Source organism: Carassius gibelio, chromosome A11 (genome assembly GCF_023724105.1).
Source record: "Carassius gibelio isolate Cgi1373 ecotype wild population from Czech Republic chromosome A11, carGib1.2-hapl.c, whole genome shotgun sequence".
NCBI classification, from domain to species: Eukaryota; Metazoa; Chordata; class Actinopteri; order Cypriniformes; family Cyprinidae; genus Carassius; species Carassius gibelio.
Genome location: NC_068381.1, coordinates 10,230,015 through 10,250,086, shown reverse-complemented (window position 1 = coordinate 10,250,086; position 20,072 = coordinate 10,230,015). Strand labels below are relative to the sequence as shown.

Genomic DNA, 20,072 nt, shown 5'->3' with positions numbered 1-20,072 from the left:
GCTCTTAACTTTTGATCAAATGAATTCAGCTTAAGAATGAGCATAAGATATAAAATAGAGCATAAGCATAAATACATGTATTTGCTGTGTTTTGCAATGGTTTAATGGTAACTAACAAAAAAATCTGATTTCTAGTGTAAATAATCGGTAAGACAGTCTCAAAGCAGACTAGACCTCTCTGACCAGAAGTCTACTCAAGGGCAAATGTGATTGTATCTGCCCCAAAGTTCAGCATTCCTCATTCTCAGCAGCTTCTGTGGATCACAAAGGTGAAGTGAACAATAGTTTTTGCCATCTCTAAGAAACAAGCCTCAGTTACTCAGTATCTCGAACAAACTGCAGGGTCCATATTCCTGCCGTATTACAATATTGATGGAACATATCAAGAGAGCCCCGCGCAGCTTTGAAGTTCTCCTTCCAGGGGGAGGGATGTGTGGAAGGAGGCAAATTCCAAATTGAACATTAGGGATGCAAGCATGTTGGCCGTGTATTCGGAATAGAATCCATCCAGCGATAGATTATTTTGTATTTAGTGGAGCACATCCCAGGAGTGTCAATATCAGAGGATTACAGCAAACATGAAATTAGCATTCAGTCCCCATCCCCGGCATGGCTCGGCTCTTCCCTTTATGTCGCGCTGTGAGTATATGTGCGTGAATGCGCTTGCAAAAGATGGCTGAGGATACAGAAATGAGTGTGTGCTATTCGCGGTGAAGGCATTATATGAAAAAAAAACCCATGCCAACCAGGGTTCATCAATGCTGTATTGATGAAACGCGTGTTATCAGATGTGCACGCTTATTTTGCAATCTATATAGCTCTGCACTCTGGCCTACACATGAAACAGTTTGGGTTGTTTAAGCTCCAGCGGGCCAGGCTAGCAGTATGCCAACTGAGGGGAAGCAGGTGGTGGTCTTCCCCCCCTCTCGTGCAGTAAGTGCCGGGCTGAAGTGCTTTCTCCTCTACCCGAGAGAGCTCCGGAGAGTGCTTTTAAAACGTTACTGCGAGTGCTCGCTCTCATCTATTTTCACAAGGATACGTATGCATTTTTAAACGGGCGAATCTGCTCTTGAAGCGACATTTTGTTTTTAACAAATGTACAAAACCTGAATTTCTGAATAAAACAGCACTACATATGGAGGAAACAGAGGACGCTTACCTTTCCCGGGTCATCTTTGGAGCGAGGCACTTTGAGAAAACACTTGTTCAACGAGAGATTGTGCCGTATTGAGTTCTGTAGGAGGAAAAGGAGACAGAAAAGTGTTTAGGTTGTTTATAGGTTAATGAGACTCCCGCATTATATTTCACTGCAATAGTATCTAAAACCCTCATTTACATGCAGCCTATAGCGAGCTGTCAGATGGCGGTGTAGCAAACGCGAGTATGTAGGGTCCCTGCAAATAAGAGAATATGAATAAAACACTGGGGTATTATAACCCAGAGCCTGCGTCATCTCTTCTACACTATGCAAAGCAACCGGGCCAGAGAAATATATTAAAGAGATTCATCTTGCTGCAGACGACAGGCTCAAAAATAAAAAAATAAAAAACATTCCTGTACTATTAAGACAACTGCAGAATACTGAGACTCCTAAACTCAATAATAAAACCCCCTGACTCAACCATTTTTAACTTCACAGAGATTTTTCTTAATTTTGGAGATTCCCACACGTCCGAATGAACTAAAATTCATGTGACAAATAAAAGTCCCATATACTGTACATGAAGGATGTCCTGAGGTTAATCAAAAAAAAAAAAAGATCCAGTTTAATAGCATAGTAATTAATTAATCATCCCGTTCCTCAAGGGGAAATAAATTATGCAAATTATTTTTTTCCAACTTACACAATTCTTTAATGAGCAAAAGGTAATTTTTCAGCATGTGAGGAATGAATCAGCAGGAGACGGCTTGAACGCACATCATGCCTTAATGCTCGGCGTGTTCCAGCTGGAGCTCAGCCAGCCACTTGGCTTAAGACTCCAGAAATGCACAGGTTTTGAAATCATTTGACCAAATTGTATTGACAGATGGCTGTGATATAAAAGCTCTGGGATCTTCGCTTGAGCTGGTCCGTTGTGGAACGAGCCTACCGCGAGAGAAACACTCACGAGAAAAGAGATTAGATGAAAATACCAAGCAAACACACAAACTATGTTAATATGTGAGGAATTTGTGTGAAAGAACTACCGTAGAACATCGAATGAGGGCAATAACAGGCCGTTTCCACTGGGCTGATCAGGGTTGATTGCAGGTGCATGTTAGATGTTTAGCAGTGGACTGAAGAGAATGGCACGTCAAGGTAAGGGAGACTCCAACTGCATCAGCAGTACCAAAACCATTAGCAACAATAACGGTGAGCTCTACAGGACAGCTGAACCTGATAGTTCAAGAGATGCACTCATAAAACAAAGCAAAGGCGGGTCAGAGCAGTTTATAACCCATCGCTGAACCCAATGTGCTCGACGCATCTGTCCACAGACCTTAATCTTGTAGCACATTAAAACTTTAGCAGCCTCAGCAACTCTACACACTGCAATATCTGAAGTTAGTCAGGCAGACAACATCACAGTCTCTCCCTAAAAAAATAAAAAAATAAATAAATACAATGTCAACTACTTAAGCCTGTTCTGTAAAAGCAATGTGCACTTTGGGCAATTGGAATGCTTGAGTACTTGGCAGATAAAACAGTAGAGTACTTGGCGGAGAGGGCAGATGGAACAAGATCTTTCTTTTTTTTTTATTAGTATAAATATGCATCAGATGGAGATGCTTTTGCAATTTGAAGAGGTTTCCAAGACCACTGAATGAATGAAAAGGATCACTTTCTTGTTCAAAGTAATGATTCTGTGACCAGCTTGTATCTGGTTAGGTGGCAACTAGCTAAAGTGAACATGCAGGCCAGACAGGCAGGTCTCTTTCCCTGGCTGTCACACGCTCGCTTTTGTCCTACACTGCTTAAACCTCCCTCTCTCTTCTCTGTCTCTCCCTCTTTCTCTGCTGGGGGCCGCAGGGTTCAAGGCTGGCTCAGCAGGGCTTCTGCAGACAGACACGGCTAATAAGCACTACTGCACCAGTCCAGTCTGTCTCAAACTCTCTATCAGGGGAACTAACCAGGAGAGCCGCAGGGCCAGCTGCCAAGTTTGAGTTTGAGTTTGAGTGTGTGTGTGTGTGTGTGTGTATATGAGAGAGAGTGTGTGTGAGAGAGAGCGAGAGAGAGAGGAGAAAAAATGACCAAAAGAAGTGGAGGTGTGACAGCTTGTGTGTGTAAAAGCCCACTCTTGAGGTTATCAGTTGGATCCTGTATAGTGAAAGCTACCAAATCCAATGCAGGTTACGAACTTTAGCAACACATCATACATGATCAATAGGGTTTTGCTATAAACAAACTAAGCAAATTGTTTTTATTTTATATCAGCAAGACCTATATATCACATAAATAATTATATCACTTATATAATAGATATTTTAATATAAATATTTTAGTAATAGATGTTTGCATTCTGTATGTCATTTAATATTTGAATATATAAACATATGTTAATATTTTAATAACATTAATATATAAACTTATTATAAATATTTAAATAAATGTTTGCATTCCATATTTAATATACAAATACAAATCACAAAAAAAAATGTGATGTCATTGGCAGGCGACAAAAATGACACTATAGACACAGCCCGTGTCACTGGTTGAAATTGCTTATTTTTCTGGATTTAAGCATTCTTCAAAATATTTGGGGTATTTAAAGTACACTGTATTTTTTGAATATTTTAATAAAAAAATCCTACATATTGTTAGACAGCAGAGAGGACTGCTTGTCTGTGCCTGCTTGTAAACTGCAGATGAAACACACCCATTTTTTTGACCCTGCATTCACCTGGAAAATGGGTTTCGATTTTGAGGAGTTATCAAACCAGTGTCTGTCTTATTTATTACTTATGTTAACAAGCATGTCCTGTCCGACAGCATTTTTACATTCACATGTAAAACCAAAGGTCAACAGGTCACTCCTGAACATAACAAATGACTTAAAAGTATGTAAAAATATTCCACATCACATAAAATGATGTGCAGCTCACACTGCTGAATGTTTTATTCTTGATTGCATATATTACAGGTGGAGCTCAGAAGCACTGCAGTGCAGTGAAATGATGAAGAGGAGGAGGAAGAGAGCTGTAGGATTCATCGAGGATGAGGAGCTACAATAAGAGGGTCAGACACTGAGCTCTGTGGGAGTGCCTGTCCATTACCGTCTCGGTGGGCTGAGATGTACCTGCATTCCACAGCAGGAGTGCTCTCTCCTAACCCCCGTGTAAACGCGCTCGCTGACAGTCAGTGCACCCATCCGCCCACTCACCCCTGGCCTCTTGCCCACCTCTCCCAACAAGACAGAAGGGCAGGCGGGGGAAAGTGGGTCAGGCTGACCTCCTTGTCCTGAGTATCAACCACTCAGCATGAGTCAAAGGGACAGGCCGTGTCGCAGTGGAGTTCTTCATCAAGGATGTACCACAGTTCCCTGCCTGCTCAGCCCAGGGAGCCCAGGTTACAAAAGAACATCCCATCAGTGCTCGCTAATTCAGCCTGACTTCCTCACTCTACATACCGTGACACAGAGGGAAACTTTAAATGCCTGAAGATCTCAATGTAAAGGGTCTCTATATGTGTGTGTATGTGTGTGTGTGTGTGTGTATATATTACTGGGAAGTAATGAAATATGTTCATTATAGTTAAATAAATAACAAATAAAATAAAAAATGCCTAAAATGATGTGATCGCTTTACTATGCACATGGTAGACCCTCAGTTTTGGAATGTCCATACTATTAAAATAATAAATATAATACACAATGTGTGGCCATCATTTTTTGACAGCATGGACAACAGCTGTCATGGATGTTTTACAGCACAAAATCTGATTGAACGGATAAATAATGGTAATTTTCATTTGTCATTTTATCTGTAGCTCATAATAAGTAGAATTATGAAGTGAAATAAAATAGTGCTGTAAGATTCTATTCATTTGAATGAATTTGAACAAATCAATGAAAGAAAGAGAGAGAGGGAACATGTGAGTGAGTAGCCTAATAGTGAAGCTTGCTGGTTTAATTACAAAAGCCGCTAAGTCATCATCTCATTGCTGAGAAATATAGCTTTTAATAGCAAAGCTGTTGTACTTATAAATTCATGGGGTAGGGATTGAAATGTGTCCTGAATGTTGCAGATTTTGTGCGGATTTTTTACACACGTGCAACAAATTCGGACCGGTGTCAGATGTGAGCAATAAATCTGACTTTTGTGCCAGTGTAAACGCAGCCTTAAATCACCAGAGTGATTACTCTGAATTCAAATTTCATATGAATGTAAAATGTTTGAAAACTTTTAGCCAGTGATGCAACTGGTTATTATCTGTCTCTTTATAAAAAAAATAAAATAAAAAAAATAATAAAAAAAATCAACCAAGGATAAGTTTTTCCAGATTATTAGCACCATTGCAAATGTGATACTGATTTCATGCAATTCAAAAAGATATTAACTGACTTCTATTAAATAACAGTATTGTCTGATTTGCTCTATTTTACCAACGAAATAGTTCAAAATAAGCAGAGTTTATATACATTAAGTGCAAACAGCCTGCCCTGCTGGCAGAGTAGCTGCACCTACCAATGTCTGGTGGGAACAAACATCATTACAAAAGACGCAGGTTTAAAGTCTCTATGAAAGACTGAGTTTTTTGGCTTTTATCATGAATATGTTAGCCTTAGGGTTTTCTATAAGTTAGTGTAATCTAAAGCAATGACAAAATTGGTATTTAGATTTAAGCATTCAGAACATCAACATCAACGATTCTGATGACATCACCACGCTTCTTATCAAACTTTGTAGAATCAGATGCTCTCTAGAATCCAAAGCGTTCTGCCCCTACAATATAAATATACACTGAAGCTCAGTCACTTGTTCACAGAATATTAAGGTAATCTATTAGACTGTGGCTGTCATAAGCTTTATCAAGCTCAATAGCTCTAGCCTGATCTGATATAAATTAAATGCTATTGGCCATTTAAAAAAGGGGGCAGAGTTGCTCGATATGTCCCGTCCTGTCTTTCTGTTTCAGTTGAAATTACATCACCACACAAAATAATGCTGCGCATTTCAAGCCACTTCAGGGGACCTTTAAGAACAGCAGCTGTTTCTGTCCACTGTACACATTCTCACCCATCCCATACAGTATTTTATGTTTCCTCTCTCCAATGCATTCCATTTCTCTGACATTGGGCTTTTCTAAAAACTGTGCTCAAGTTTCCTCTTCCACTGCAGTTCCTGACAAGCCTTTTGCAAACACAGAGACGTACGCAGACATTTCTTAAGCTTGCAATATCTCTACACACATTAGGGAATGTAGCACGTTGGCAGACTGTGTTTGTAGTGGGTGTGGGAAGATGCAGAAGCTTTTCTTTTTCGTGTATGTGGTGAGAGGAGGCACAAATGGTGCTCTTAACTGGACCCATAGGCTCGTAGACTAAACCTGTGAAAATATCCCGCACCTTTGACAGACAAGCCATACGACTGCTGCCTGGAACTGCATGCAGTGTGGTTTTAATCCACTTAAGAGCATGGAGAATCCCTCACCCTTGGCCACAGCAATGAGGACAGCATGACTGAGTATGAGAGAGGCTGGAGCTGATAAGGCGCTAAGATGTGGGGGCCTCTTGTTAAATGACTAACAGGAAGGCATCTTACTGTAGCTGTACCTGAACTTTGGCACTGTTCACACCTGGTATTTACATCAGTTTCAGGTGACCCTAGCACAAAAAGACACCAAGTACAATAAATATTAAGTACAATAAATATTAAACAATACTGTTTGGCATGCTAATAAGTTACGCAAGTGTTATACATGTAACTTTATAGTTCAAATAGACACTTGTTTTCTTTTAAAGCCACAAGTATAAATTAAAGTTTCAGTACTTCTTGACAAATTACTATTAACTGTACAATACAAATGCAACATCACATGGTTTTCTACCTCCTTCTGTAATTTTGCTTTAGACGTAATTACAACACGTTACAAATAGATTTTTATTAATGCGAGAAATGTTTTCCATTTAAATATTAAAACTTTTACGTCACTGCAAAATAACAATCTACAATAAGATTCCATTCATGTATGTATAGTTATTCTTCATTAAAAACGGATGACAATCACTTGAGAAAACACAAAGTGGAGCAAAACGGCATTTCTAACTTCAGCTTCAAGACAAACAGCCCACAATTGAGCAGCATTGGATGACTAGTTTAACGGTTTCTCAACTCCATTTTTCAAGGACTTCAAAGGTATTCGATCTCTTTACTCTTGGCATCCAGTAGCACTGTGTTGGCATGCAACGTTTTTAAAACCCATTCGTTCTCTGATCTTTAGTCGCGTATATGTCGTTTTAATAAAACATGAAGGCTTTGCTAGCTGCAGCAAAAATTAATGCCAAGGTGAAAACCACAATAAACATAAAGAGCCCCATTACACCGAGATCTGAATAGCTTGCAATGAGAACGAGTTGAGAAGCGCCACGGTCAATACTGGCGTGATGTAATGCTGCGTGAAGTGTACTCTGTGAAGTATTGCGATAATTAAAATTTGCAGATGCTGTACAAAGTATAACACCTTGGGGAACTAATTCAGGGTTTAAATTAAACCCATCTTTCATGTAAAGTATAGTAATTTATAAGACTAATAACACATGAGTACTGTGGTAAGTGAGCCCTGAACAGATACTAGACCAGACAATGCATGCATGACACTGGCTCTTTTTGTGAATATTTTTCTTCATCTTGGCCAAATTAGCAAAGATTCTGAGGAAACCTTGAGGTCGGAGCCTGCGACTGTCAAATATCAGATGGAAGTCTCTGTATTTCTTTGAAATACACATAAGTGCTGATTAAATAAATAAATAGCCTTAATCTCTTTAACCATCTTGAGAGTCTGAAAGCATGATCCTCTTATTTCAAAAGAAGTGAAAGTATCAATGAAAGTCTTCCAAAATGGACTTCCTCCTCTATTTAAGAGCGTAGCTGTATATGTGTCACAAACACTTCACAAGGTTTTGCAAACTAAACTGGGAAAAGTTTTCAATAGGAATACAAAAAAAATCAATCTCCAACTGTGTGATCAGGGTTCAGAAAGAGACAAAAGATAACTATTCATTCAGATTTTCTTTCTGAATTAGGCTGGCTTGTCATCCAAGGAGCTTTTAAAGCAAAGATCGCTCTAAGACCCGAGCCATTTCACATGACCTGACCTCTCTCTGGAGATTTCAAAACCTTCCGTATTGTTTTTTACATGTGTTCAAGACTGCAGTAGTTACCTTAGATTTACAGCAGAGAGACCATTTAAAACAGCAGACATTTAATAAGGATTTATTTTAAGTGTTTTGTGAAGAAATTCACTGGTGTATTTCTGACTAACAGAAAAAAAAACTCAAAGAGGCACTTGTCTGGAGATTTTAATCAATGTCCTGTAAAGCTGCACTTTTAGCAAGGCACCTTCATACTTAAGTGCCAAGGGCTAAACAACAAGGTATTTTTTAAATAATCTAACATCCTTGAAGAAAGCCAAATTTCACTGAATTCTGCATTGCTCTGATTTACAGAAAACACATTTATAGGATTAGCTTGACTAAATTCTTCTGTGCCCTGTAGTGATTGGTAGACAAAACAAAGAAAAAAAGTCCTTCTACATCTAGTACAGCTAGTCACTCACACATGAAATGACACATGAATTCCCTACATTATGCAAATCAGATATTCATTGAGAAATCAAACATTAAAAATCGCAATTTTACACATGCTTTCTCATTTCTCAACATGAAAAATTTTCTTTGCTGTAAACATTTTAGATTCTGAGGCAAGTGATCTGTACGTAATGTAAATGTTTTTGTAATTCATTCAGAACAAGAGCTAAGAAATGTCTCAAGCAAAAGCGCAGAAGTATTTTATACCAATGAAAACATTTCCAAATGGGCAAGTAATCCAGTAACACCAAACTGGTGGTGGAATAAAACAAAAGCCATTTGTATTAGTCCAGTGAAAATCAGGAATATCTCACAGAGGCAGACAGAGAACCTGGCACTTATGTGTGGCATAGCTGCGTTGAGTTTTAAAGAGAGAGCTCTTTGCTACACTCTCCTCAAAGGAGCCGCAGAATGTTATGAAAGATTGCAAAGAAAAGAGACGTCTCCCAGTTTATCCTCCCTGAAAGCCTTCGTGTGCTCTCAGTTCCAGATGAGCAATCTGATGAGAGCCATTTGTCAGGCCCTCCTCTTAATTATCAGCCGGCTCAGAGCGGCATCCTGCAACAGCCACTGACAATGGCACTTTGGGCCTTATTCACTACTGCCTCAAAACTGCTGTCAGACAGAGACACAGGGAAATAAAAAGGGTTTGTCTAAGAGTGGAGTGAAAGATACTCAGCATAGTGAGTTTAAAACACTTGCACATTCTTCTTGTCTATTATAGAACTGAAAGTTAGATCCAGTGTCTTACCATGCCACATGGATTGGTGGGAAGGAAAATCACTTAAATTTTGTAATTTAGATCCTTGCCAACAGATAAAACAGGGTTAAAGAGCTGCGTGGGAGAGGTCCCTTTATAATCAGGGCTACGAGGAAGAAAATGAGAAGACAACTGGGCAGAGAGCAGATGATATTAATGCAGGGGGGAGGGGGGGGGGGGGTATTGGTTTGTGGTTAGCTTCAAACAGCGTTTAAAAACTACAAGTGGTAAGTGAGCATTCTATTCAAACAGGAGTGAATCTGTGGTATTTTAAGGGTTGTTTACAACCATTTTAAATAAAGAGACATCATAGACACCATATATAATAAATATCATATTATATATAGTAAGTAAACAACCCTTCTCCTTTCACCATAAGGCTGAACTTACAAAGTTTAGTTTCAAAAACGCAATTTAAAATATCTCCTGAAGGTCTGTCATACACATTTTACAGTTAACATGCAGAACAATATGCTGAGAACTCTAAAAAAAAAAAAAAAAAAAACAGTTCTGCACGAAAACCATATTTACATCATATTTGAAATGATCAGGGTTTTCTCTTGAGTTTGCATAATTTATCATTGCACAATTTGTACAACGAGATTCAATTTGCAACTCTTTGTGGTAAAAAATAAATAAAACATTCTCAGCTTAAATGCTCAAAACAGTGAATCTAATCATCATTGAGGCAAAAGTTGGTTCAAGAATGAACACTGCTAATATAATCTTATCGCTATCAAACCCTGAGCACATGTTGGCTGCTCATCTTTTAGGTAAGCCATATCTGCATAATTTTTCACATCAGTCTATTTCCGATATTTGCATTTTAAGCCATTATAGGCTGATTTCAGTCTTACTAACCAACAGAGTGAGCGCAGCGCACCTCTGTTCTCCCAATCAGCACTGCTCTAACCAACTGCATAAACGCCCACAAAAAAGAAAAGAAAAAGGAAAGCAGGAGAGAGAGTGAGACAGTGTGTGTGTGTGTGAGTGTTATTATGGTGTTTGCAGGGTCGATAGTAAGGCAAATTAATACTAAAGAAAAACCTATGTGACATGAGATGTCTTGGCTTTCGGAATTACAGACACCAAACAAAAAGGTAATGTTAATTTACAAGAGCTGTGTCACACATATTAAGAGCTCCCTTATCGGTTCTGCTTTCAGTACTGGAGAACAAAACATATATTCTTATGTTTTTATTAGTACATAAACGTTATCTTGCACATTTTATCTTCCCAACAGATTTTAATTTGATAGAAGTTTATAATGCATGTTCGCTATTCCCAATTCAGAAGACCGGACACACAGCCTGTGTCTCTGAATGCTTCTCATACTCGCTCCTCTCTGCCGTGTCTCACGGAGGAGCCGTTTAAACTTGCCGCACACACGCAGCCTGTCTCGTAATATTCGGTTATACCTGTGCGCGGCTCCACACCGCAGGTCTCCACAAGCGCATCTGGCAATATGGATGAGACTTGACGCATGTGCGCAACCTGCCTGGCTCTGCTTTTGAAATGAGCGTAAATTCAGTCTAACTGATTTACTAATTTCACTTGGATGAAATTCAGCTCATTTTCCACATGTTCTTAAAATACCAAATAGTTAAAAATGAATAAATCAGCATATGTAACCTATGTAATACTTTAATAACTGAATAAAGTAATACAGTTCTTGATTTACACAAAATAAACGACTCTTTCCTGTGAAATTCAATAATTAAGTAAATTGTTTTAATGGAAACCATAATACTTTCTGTGATGGTTTCTTTTGTTTTTGTTTTTCAGCAGGGGTAACGATACCCATACTGTGCTGCACACTATTGACAACATTAAGCTGAAGCTTAACTTTGCAAAATCAAATAGCAATATCGGTGGTAAAAAAAAAAACTTGCAATATTTTAATATTGTGACAGATGTAGTGCAATATCACATTCTATCTTTTATCTCCACCTCTAGTATGCTCCACAAAAAAATCGTAAACCTAACTGGTGCTTCAGATTTAACAGTTAACAAAATGGGAGCAGGCCTGAATATGTGAGGGTCACCTGCAAACCCAGAGTTTGGAACTACGCTGTGCACAAGTGGCTGATGAAGCGCCGATAGAAGAGTGTCCTCAGCAGCACTAGCAAACGCAGCACTCATCCATCGCAGCTGGGAGAGCTGCCATTAATATTACAGGTGCTTAAAGTTCCATCCAGTCAATAACCCCTATTACAGCCAATGGAGCTAATGAGGGGAGCAGAGGTGACCATCCAGTTCCCATATGCACAATGCAGCCCTTTCTCTCAACACTACTGTAAGACAGGCTGTTATGTGAACACTTCATTGTGCTAGTGGCCTACAATTAGCATGAGCAGATCAACGGAATACAACTGTTCAAGTCAATGCCAACAATTAGGCTCTTTGAAAACAAAATCGATCTGCTAGAGGCTTTAACAGTGGTGCAACAGCACTGCTCACTTCCAAGAAAAAAAGCTAAAAACTGTTTTGGCAAACCAAAGGAAACTCAGCATTCATCTACGACAGCGGACTGACAGAAGAATCTCTCACACAACAGAGGCAGTCAATCAATCAACACAAACGAACAGTAAAAGCAGCAAAGATGGTGCTGAGGGTGGACAGGGACTAATCTTTTACACCTTCATCCATCTGAAACTTATACACTGGCTTTCCCTTTGGGCAACGCACTCCTTTAAAATGTAGTCGAGAAGACAGAAAAGCAGATTCTTTGTGCTATAAAAAAAAAAAAAAAAAAGGTTTCCCTTTTGTATTCAACTTAACATAGATCCAAAAGTCACAACCCTCCTATAGAGTCCATTAGCAAAGTTAATGTAAATCTGTCAAGCACAGCGACCCATTAATAATACATTGCTGAGGCGAGAAGAGGCCGGGAACCCTCCTGCTCACTGCCGTCCCTCTAGTCAGACACTCCAGCCATCTACAAGGCCACATTACTTGTCTAATTCAGAGGCAATTAGTTGGCAGTGAGACGTTGTGGCCTTGCAGCCAGCTGGCCAGTGGCAACCAGCAGTGGTAGCTTTGCCCATCCCTCTCTGCCTGCTGACCAGACTCTCTCCACTGCTACAGGCGGCCCACTTCACCTTGAAAAGAAAGATGACTGCCTATACATCCTGGCTGTATAGCTCATCCAGACTTTTCAAAGCCATGACAAGTATTTGAACACTTAAAACATGCAAATAAAAGGACCATATATTAATGCCATTATATATATATATATATATATATATATATATATTCTATAGTCATTATAGATGTCTGAAGTGTTTTTGACAATGAGAAATTGTTAGGTCTTTTAAAAGTCTTCTTTAAAGGTCTCTTGTTTAAAGGAATCTGAAACGCGTCTCTTTCTTAAAATGTTTTACTTGTAAAGTTTGCTTATGTGATCTTTAAGTGCCACTTTGTTTGATGTTTTGGAATCGAATACAATTAGTTATTCTATATGACTTCAGTGTCCAAAACATTTTTGGGGGCTACTGTACATGGATTTCTTCAATAAATTTGGATGGAAAAGGTGTATTGAGAGTGCTGACACTGATAAATAGGCAATCATGAGTGAGGAATTAATGTGTCGTATCCATGGCTGCTATGACCTGCAAATATCCAGAGTGATAGAAAGATGCTGGGAGTTTTGCATGTCAATGGCTATGGGATGGGAAGACAGCACTGACGCCTGGCATCTCATCCATCATTGGCTGTACTATCCTGCTAGGCGGCACTGTCATTTTCCTCTCCCGAGTGAAGGGTGGATTCTTTAAGGACATTGTGCCTGTGGATACATAAATACTGTAGCGACAAACTAATTATGATACCAGGCATGTGAAGTGCATTTTATAATCTCGAGATGATTACAGAAACTGGGTTTCTGGCAAAAATGAAATAAATTATCCAAAATACACACATTGCTTTGAAGCAGAGATCTTGTAATTTCTGCTGTTTCGGGACCAAAAAAGCCTGGTCTCACTCATTAGACCTCAAAATCTTGGCCTTCCTAGCTACCAGCACAGACAAACCAAAGTCACCCAAAACCCAGATAGTAAAAGCATGGAGCTCAATGACATTTTCGATGTGGGAGCTCTATGTGAAGTCCCTGGGCAGTGTGCCATATCCTCAGTGACACCACACACATGGTGCCACTCTGTCTGCAGCTCCTGCCTGCTAAAACCATGTCAGATGGGCATAAAATGAGATGAAACATTTCTGCCATGGCACATTTCCTATTGTTAAAACTCAGCATTGTACTGGTAATGCCTTGGCAGCCCTACTTAATCTTTAAATTTGAGTCTTCAAAAAAGAATTGACAAGAAGGGTCAGGTTAGTTTAAATGAAAAAGAAAAAGGGGCAGCTTATGGATAATTATTTGAAATCACAAGTACTATTGCGTATGGCTGTGTAGCATTTGTCTCATTCTGGAAGAGGTGCTCCTCACACAAATGTCTAAATCAGTTAAATCCACTGTTACACTGGGTCTTCATGTTCAATCATTTCGATTAAAACAGACATTTCTTCTCCTCGTTCAAAAATATGTCCAATGTCCAAAACAAAGTAAATACAGTTTCAAAACCTAGTTTAAAATTTGTGTGAAATTCTTTGAAATGGTATTTTAATATAAAAATTGTAAAAGCTCTATACATTTCTGTACACACTGAAAAAATGTTTTGTATTACATTATATTTCAGCAAGATGGCGGATGGTGGCGGCAAGAACACAGAGTGATAAAATATCTAGTAATGGAAAATTATAGGCCAATTATAATTTCAAAAGAGTATCCTTATGGCTCAAAGAATATTTGGTAACTACGGATAATCATTTTAAGAGTGGCACAACATATGCATATATTCATTAAAGGAAATGGTTAGTAAGTATAATTATACATAATTCTACAGTATTTATATGTGCTTTTTAGATGCCTATAAGGCAAATTAATAACACTAAGCTGTTTATAATGTTACAAGACAAGGGTTTCCTCATATTTGAGAAGAATTTTACATTACTGTTATAAATATCAATCCATACAAGTCAGGTTGGGCAGGAATGTATTGGCACCCTTTAATATGATAAATGGGGTTTGGCAAAGTGGAATATTGTCACACCTTCTTATATCAATTTAAATCAATATGATATAAAATTTAATTCTAAAAAGTGTGTGGTTATGATTGTTAAAACTAAAGAGGATAGTAAGCAAAATTTCCCCTTTTTTATTTAGGTGACTAAGAATTGAATGCAGTTAAAAAAAAAAAAATAGATATATCTGGGTCACATTATTAGAGATTATTTAAATGATGATGATGTGCAACACCAGTGCTATAAGCTATATGGACAGTCAAATAGGTTGGCTTGTAAATTTGACGTGAACAGATGATGTTAAAATAAAAATTTTTAGAGCTTACTGTACTTCTTTTTATAAGGCACATTTATGGTGTAGTTATAGTAAAGCTAAAATGAAAAAGCTTCAGGTGGCATTTAATGATGCGTTACGAATTCTGCTTAAGCTCCCAAGGTGGATAAGTGCAAGCCAATTGTTTGTATCTAATGATGTTCCTACTTGCATGCTGTGTTAAGGAATTATATGCATAGTTTCATACATCCATTAAGTGACTAAAGAAATACAATCATAATGGACTTAAGTGGCATAAGTGACAAGGTATTCCTCCTTGTACTGAAAGCACTGGAATTCAAGTTTGTATATTTTTTAAATAGTGTCTGATGTTTGTTTATTACTTCTTTACTTTTATTTTTGTGTTATGGACCTAAGGGAAAGAAAGAAAAAGAAAGATTATAATTATTATATTACATATTATATTGTATTTTATATATTATATTATATTATTTGTAAAAGTTTTGGGGAAATTGTACCAACTTGACATATCAAAATGTATTTTTATACAGAAATAAAAAAACACGCTCATCTTAGAAAAGTTCTAAGTAATAAAATGTCAATTTCAGCAGATCTATTATATCTACTAATATATTTTGTAATATATTCTGTATTTCAGAACGATGACAAGGAGGTCCAAAAGAGAGAATACATCACACACAATTCATAAAAAAATCATAGATGAAAATCTTTTCAAAGTGAAATGTGCGACCATTTATGAAAATTTCATTTTTATCCTTAATGCGGCATTGACAGACAGTCCAACGGCAGCTTAAGCAGATTTCAGAGAGTAGATTCAGAGTTAAAGGCGGATTCCAAGGACCAGACTATTTATAGCATGCGCAAACTCATCATGGCTCAGCGCCTCTCTCTTGGGGCCAAATCACAGCAGCGATAAGAGGCCATGTTCAGGTCATCCCAGCCTCAATTAATAAAGAGCCGAGCATCCTCGCCAGAGTGGGGGATGCTGCTGACTTGTTAAAAGGCTGATGTGATAACTGTGCTAAAGTTTTTTTTTTTTTTTTTTAGATTTATTTATAATAAACTGGTTTATGGAGAAAGCAAAAACAAGTATCTCAAACAGAACAAGGCAATTAAGTGCTGTGGGCGAGGAGGGAAAAATCTATGTAGACAAATATAAAAACAGAAATTTTAGCAGTAAGGTATGAGAGGATGAGCATCGCTCTTTGGCTGTGACTGTATTCAAAATAAAAGCATGTCTTCAAATGTCTGAGACAAGACAGTGAATACATTACCAAAATGTTCAGCGCACAGTTTACTGTGGCAACATTTACTTTTTTTATTTTTAGCACATTAATAAACACATTCAAATCAGTTCAGTTGAAGATTCGGTTTTTAACCCCCTAATTGTCAGATGGAAAGGCAGCAGCTATAATACAAGCAGTAAGAAAAGCTAAAAAGGCAGACATTTCACTTAAGTTCATCTAGCATTAAATGTTCCATATCAGGTATTGACTTCATGTAACAGGCCTCATTATCACCACAGATGTGGTTAATCAATGAAAGACAAATTATTGATGTTTAGTGGATGAAGTATACACCTACATGCGTAGTAGGGATCATGGGTTTCTTCTTGTAAGATATATCTTGTGAGAAGGGTTTACAGAGAACGAGACACTTTTATTCAGCAAGGATGCATTAAATTAATCATCAAAAGTGACAAATTTCTATTTCAATTAAATGCTGTTCTTTTGAAATAATTATTCACAGAAACCTGAAAAATGGTTTCCACAAAAATATTAAGCAGCACAAATGGTTTCAGCACTGATAATTATAAGAAATTCTTCATTGAGCACCAAATCAGCATATTAGAATGATCTCTGAAGGATCATGTGGCACTGAAGACTGGAGTAAGGATGACAATTAAGCTTTGCCCACCGACTTTTACTCCCCCCACCGACAATTCCTGCCGGACCTAAGACTCAAACCCACAACCTTCAGGTTACAAGTCAGACTCTCTAACCATTAGGCCATGATGACCCCCAGTAAATTAAATACTAACAATAATACTACCCTTATTTTATAAGGTTCAAGACCAGTTACACAGCTACAGCAGTACTGGTTAACATGATTCAAGACGTCAGTCTCTTCCGAAACCATTAGTAAAGTCAACTTCATGCTTTGTGAGGTGTAGCGATTGCCCTCTCTGCCAGTTCCACCTAGTGAGCCACTATGCTTTTTGTCCACCTACTCTGTGTGAGCGGCGAGGTACAAGTGGGATGGGGCAGGGTGAGGCTGGTGGGCGGCGGCCAGGCAGTAGCTTCCTGACACAGGAGCCATCCACACAGCAGGATCAAACTGGCTACGGCATGAATCACCACCACTCCCACCACCAACACAGCCACTTCTGCTGCTGTCACAATTAAAAACACAGAGAGGCAGAAAACGAAATATATGCAACAACACAGGCCTAATAATGGCGCACTAGATTTTCAAATCTGATGTACTGTAAGGTGAATGTATTTTTAGAAAAAGAATTCGGGGGGAAAAACATACAGACAACTTTTTATCAATATGTATCTTACCATTTGAATAATTTAATATCAGGAGGATGTTTAAAAATGAAATGCCCGACCGCATAATGATCCTGGCTGGAGGATTAAACTGAAAAATCAGAGCGCGCTGAAGCAATTTTACATCTTAATATTCCACACCCTGCACAGTAAGCCTGAGTTTAGAGATATGACGAGTGCAACACCTGTGCTTCCACATTTAAATAAAAGCAAGGGGAGCTGGGATTTGGGCTGTTTAGTTACTTAAGAGATAATGTTCCTGGCTTGAAAGTAAATAACGCCCTGGGGGGTGAAGCAGTCCCCCAAATCACTTATTAGGGAAAAAAACGGTCAATTCGCCCCTGGCTTCCATTATTACGATGGCTGCCCAGCAGCGGGTGCAACCTTTGATGTTTAGGTTGGTGAGCATTTGCATTTCATAATGAGATCAAAGAAGAAGATCTGGACACTCCACAAGTGCCAAAAGCATTTTTAAACAGGGCAAGACTCAACCTCGGCAACTGCATTTATCCATTAGCACAGGCCGAAACAGCTTTGGCGCATCAACGGCTACGGCATTTGTGAGGAATTAAGCATTTGCACACTTTTTCGCCTGCATGCAGGTGAAATGGGAGAATATCATGCCGGTAGCAATGGAAGAGATTCAAGAACAAACATTTCAAGCATATTTAAACTGGTTAGGATGCAAGAACTGCCTGGGATGTTTGGCCGCACTTCAGACGAGCCGTCTCCAGCACAATGAGATTCAAATGGTGAGTTCGAAAGTGGGTAGAGCGAGGACCTGAAAAGTCACCCGGGCTTCCCGAATCACTGTTTGTAAATCATCAGGGAGCAATTAGACCAGAAAGTGCCAGAACCACATTGTGTATTCTGAGAAGCAGCAGCTGTGGCAAAGCCATCATAAGCAGACGTGCTGTCACATCTGCTAGGGCCGCATGTTTTCGGAGTGCCTGATCAGATTACGGCCTGCTCTGTGGCCGGATTACAAACCTGTTGTGTAAACAGAGACTGAATATTCTCAGAGGATAACAAGAGCTTTCGCGTGGCTCAGGTCCTACATAATCCTCTAACATCCATACATTTAATGCTTTTAAACTGAGTTTTAGCCTGGTTGCACTCCGCTACAGCTTGTATATGACTGCTCTGAGGTCAAAAGGGATGAGGATGCTGGAACGAAAAGATCAGGTGTGCTGCGATGGCTTTCGCTTAACCAGAAGCATCGGTGTCAAATTCATAAATTCAGAAGGTGTCTGGGTGCTAAGCATCTTGACAGCATTAAACATCTCATCAGTGACAAGTGGGTTTGACCGAGAACAGTGAGCCTCTCAAACCAATAGACAGCAAATTAATCTCATTTGCTCTTTCACTCTTTTCACTGAGACAGCTTGCATGCTGATAACTTGGGATTATAAGAAAGACAAGTGTATTACGTAAAGGCTTTCAAAAGGGATGGTGGATTATTTCTTGTGGTGACAGTCAAAGCAATATCTTGAATCTGTGTAGTGGCTACATAATTGAACTCCACCCTGCTGTTCCAAAGGAGTAATACTGGATTGTTTGATACAAATTATATAGAAAAAAAAAAGAAAGTTACAAAACAACTCTACACAAGTTGTTCTCAGTCTGCTTAAAGTGAATGTATACAAGTGTGATAAAATTTAATTAAATGTTTATAAATATATTAAAGCCAATAAATAAACACTCTTTGCACACCTGAATGGATGCAAAAGACTTTATTTTGATTTTTTTCAAAATTTTATAATAATAAAAAAATTATGTTAAAGTTGAATTTTCAGCAACCATTAGCCTTCAGTGTCACACAATCCTTCAGAAAACATTCTAATATGCTGATTTGGCACCCAATAAACATAACTTATTATCAAATTGTTAATATGTAATACATTTTCAAATTGCCATTTTTTTTTTTTTTATTACCATCTAATGAAAATATCATAATAAAAATGACCAGTAGTGCATCGGAATAGAAGTCCCACACACTGTGGTAGCTTATAAAAATCCACTTACACAGAGTCCACTTACAAAGCCAATGACCGTGTGAAAAAAAAAACTTAATAGCTAGGGGTCAGGGTAATTCTGCATTTCACAAGCCACTGTGGCTTGTCGGCAAAAAAAGTTAATTTCTAACCCTGGTGACAACCCTACTCTACAGTAACAGGTTTTGAAATGCAGAGACAGAATGTGATAAAATTCATCTCAAGCTGCATATCTATCTCCCCTAATACTGCATTAATATTTTTTGACCTTGATGAATTATCTATTCTTATTGACAGCACTTATTGATATTTCTTAAAAGCGTTGGCTAATGGAGTTCTATTGAGATGACTAAATGAGTTGCCGCCGCCTGGATTAGCCTGGTCTCATCTCTCCGGCACAGCTAGAATTATCATAGAGAACAGACGTGTGCGTGCGCTGGGTCGTAAATTCCTGCTGCCGACATCTCAGGGGGGGATGTGGATACTGAGAGATGGAGGGCGATGACTGCACACAGACCTACATTCACCCCAGCCACGCTTGGTATATATACAAAAACGCAAATATAGCAGCGCACACTTCAGAGACAAAGAATCTCTCTAAAA

The 20,072-nt window shown here is 38.6% G+C and overlaps 1 protein-coding gene across 1 annotated transcript in view; it reads right to left on the bottom strand.

Annotated features, from left to right (window-relative positions):
* The window catches only part of LOC128022284 (forkhead box protein J3), a 91,985-nt gene that overhangs the window by 26,602 nt on the left and 45,311 nt on the right, over positions 1–20,072 (bottom strand). Inside the window, exon 3 of the mRNA XM_052609659.1 lies at positions 1,160–1,234. Coding sequence (XP_052465619.1) covers positions 1,160–1,234 — 75 coding nt within the window. The remainder of the gene's footprint in view (positions 1–1,159; positions 1,235–20,072) is intronic.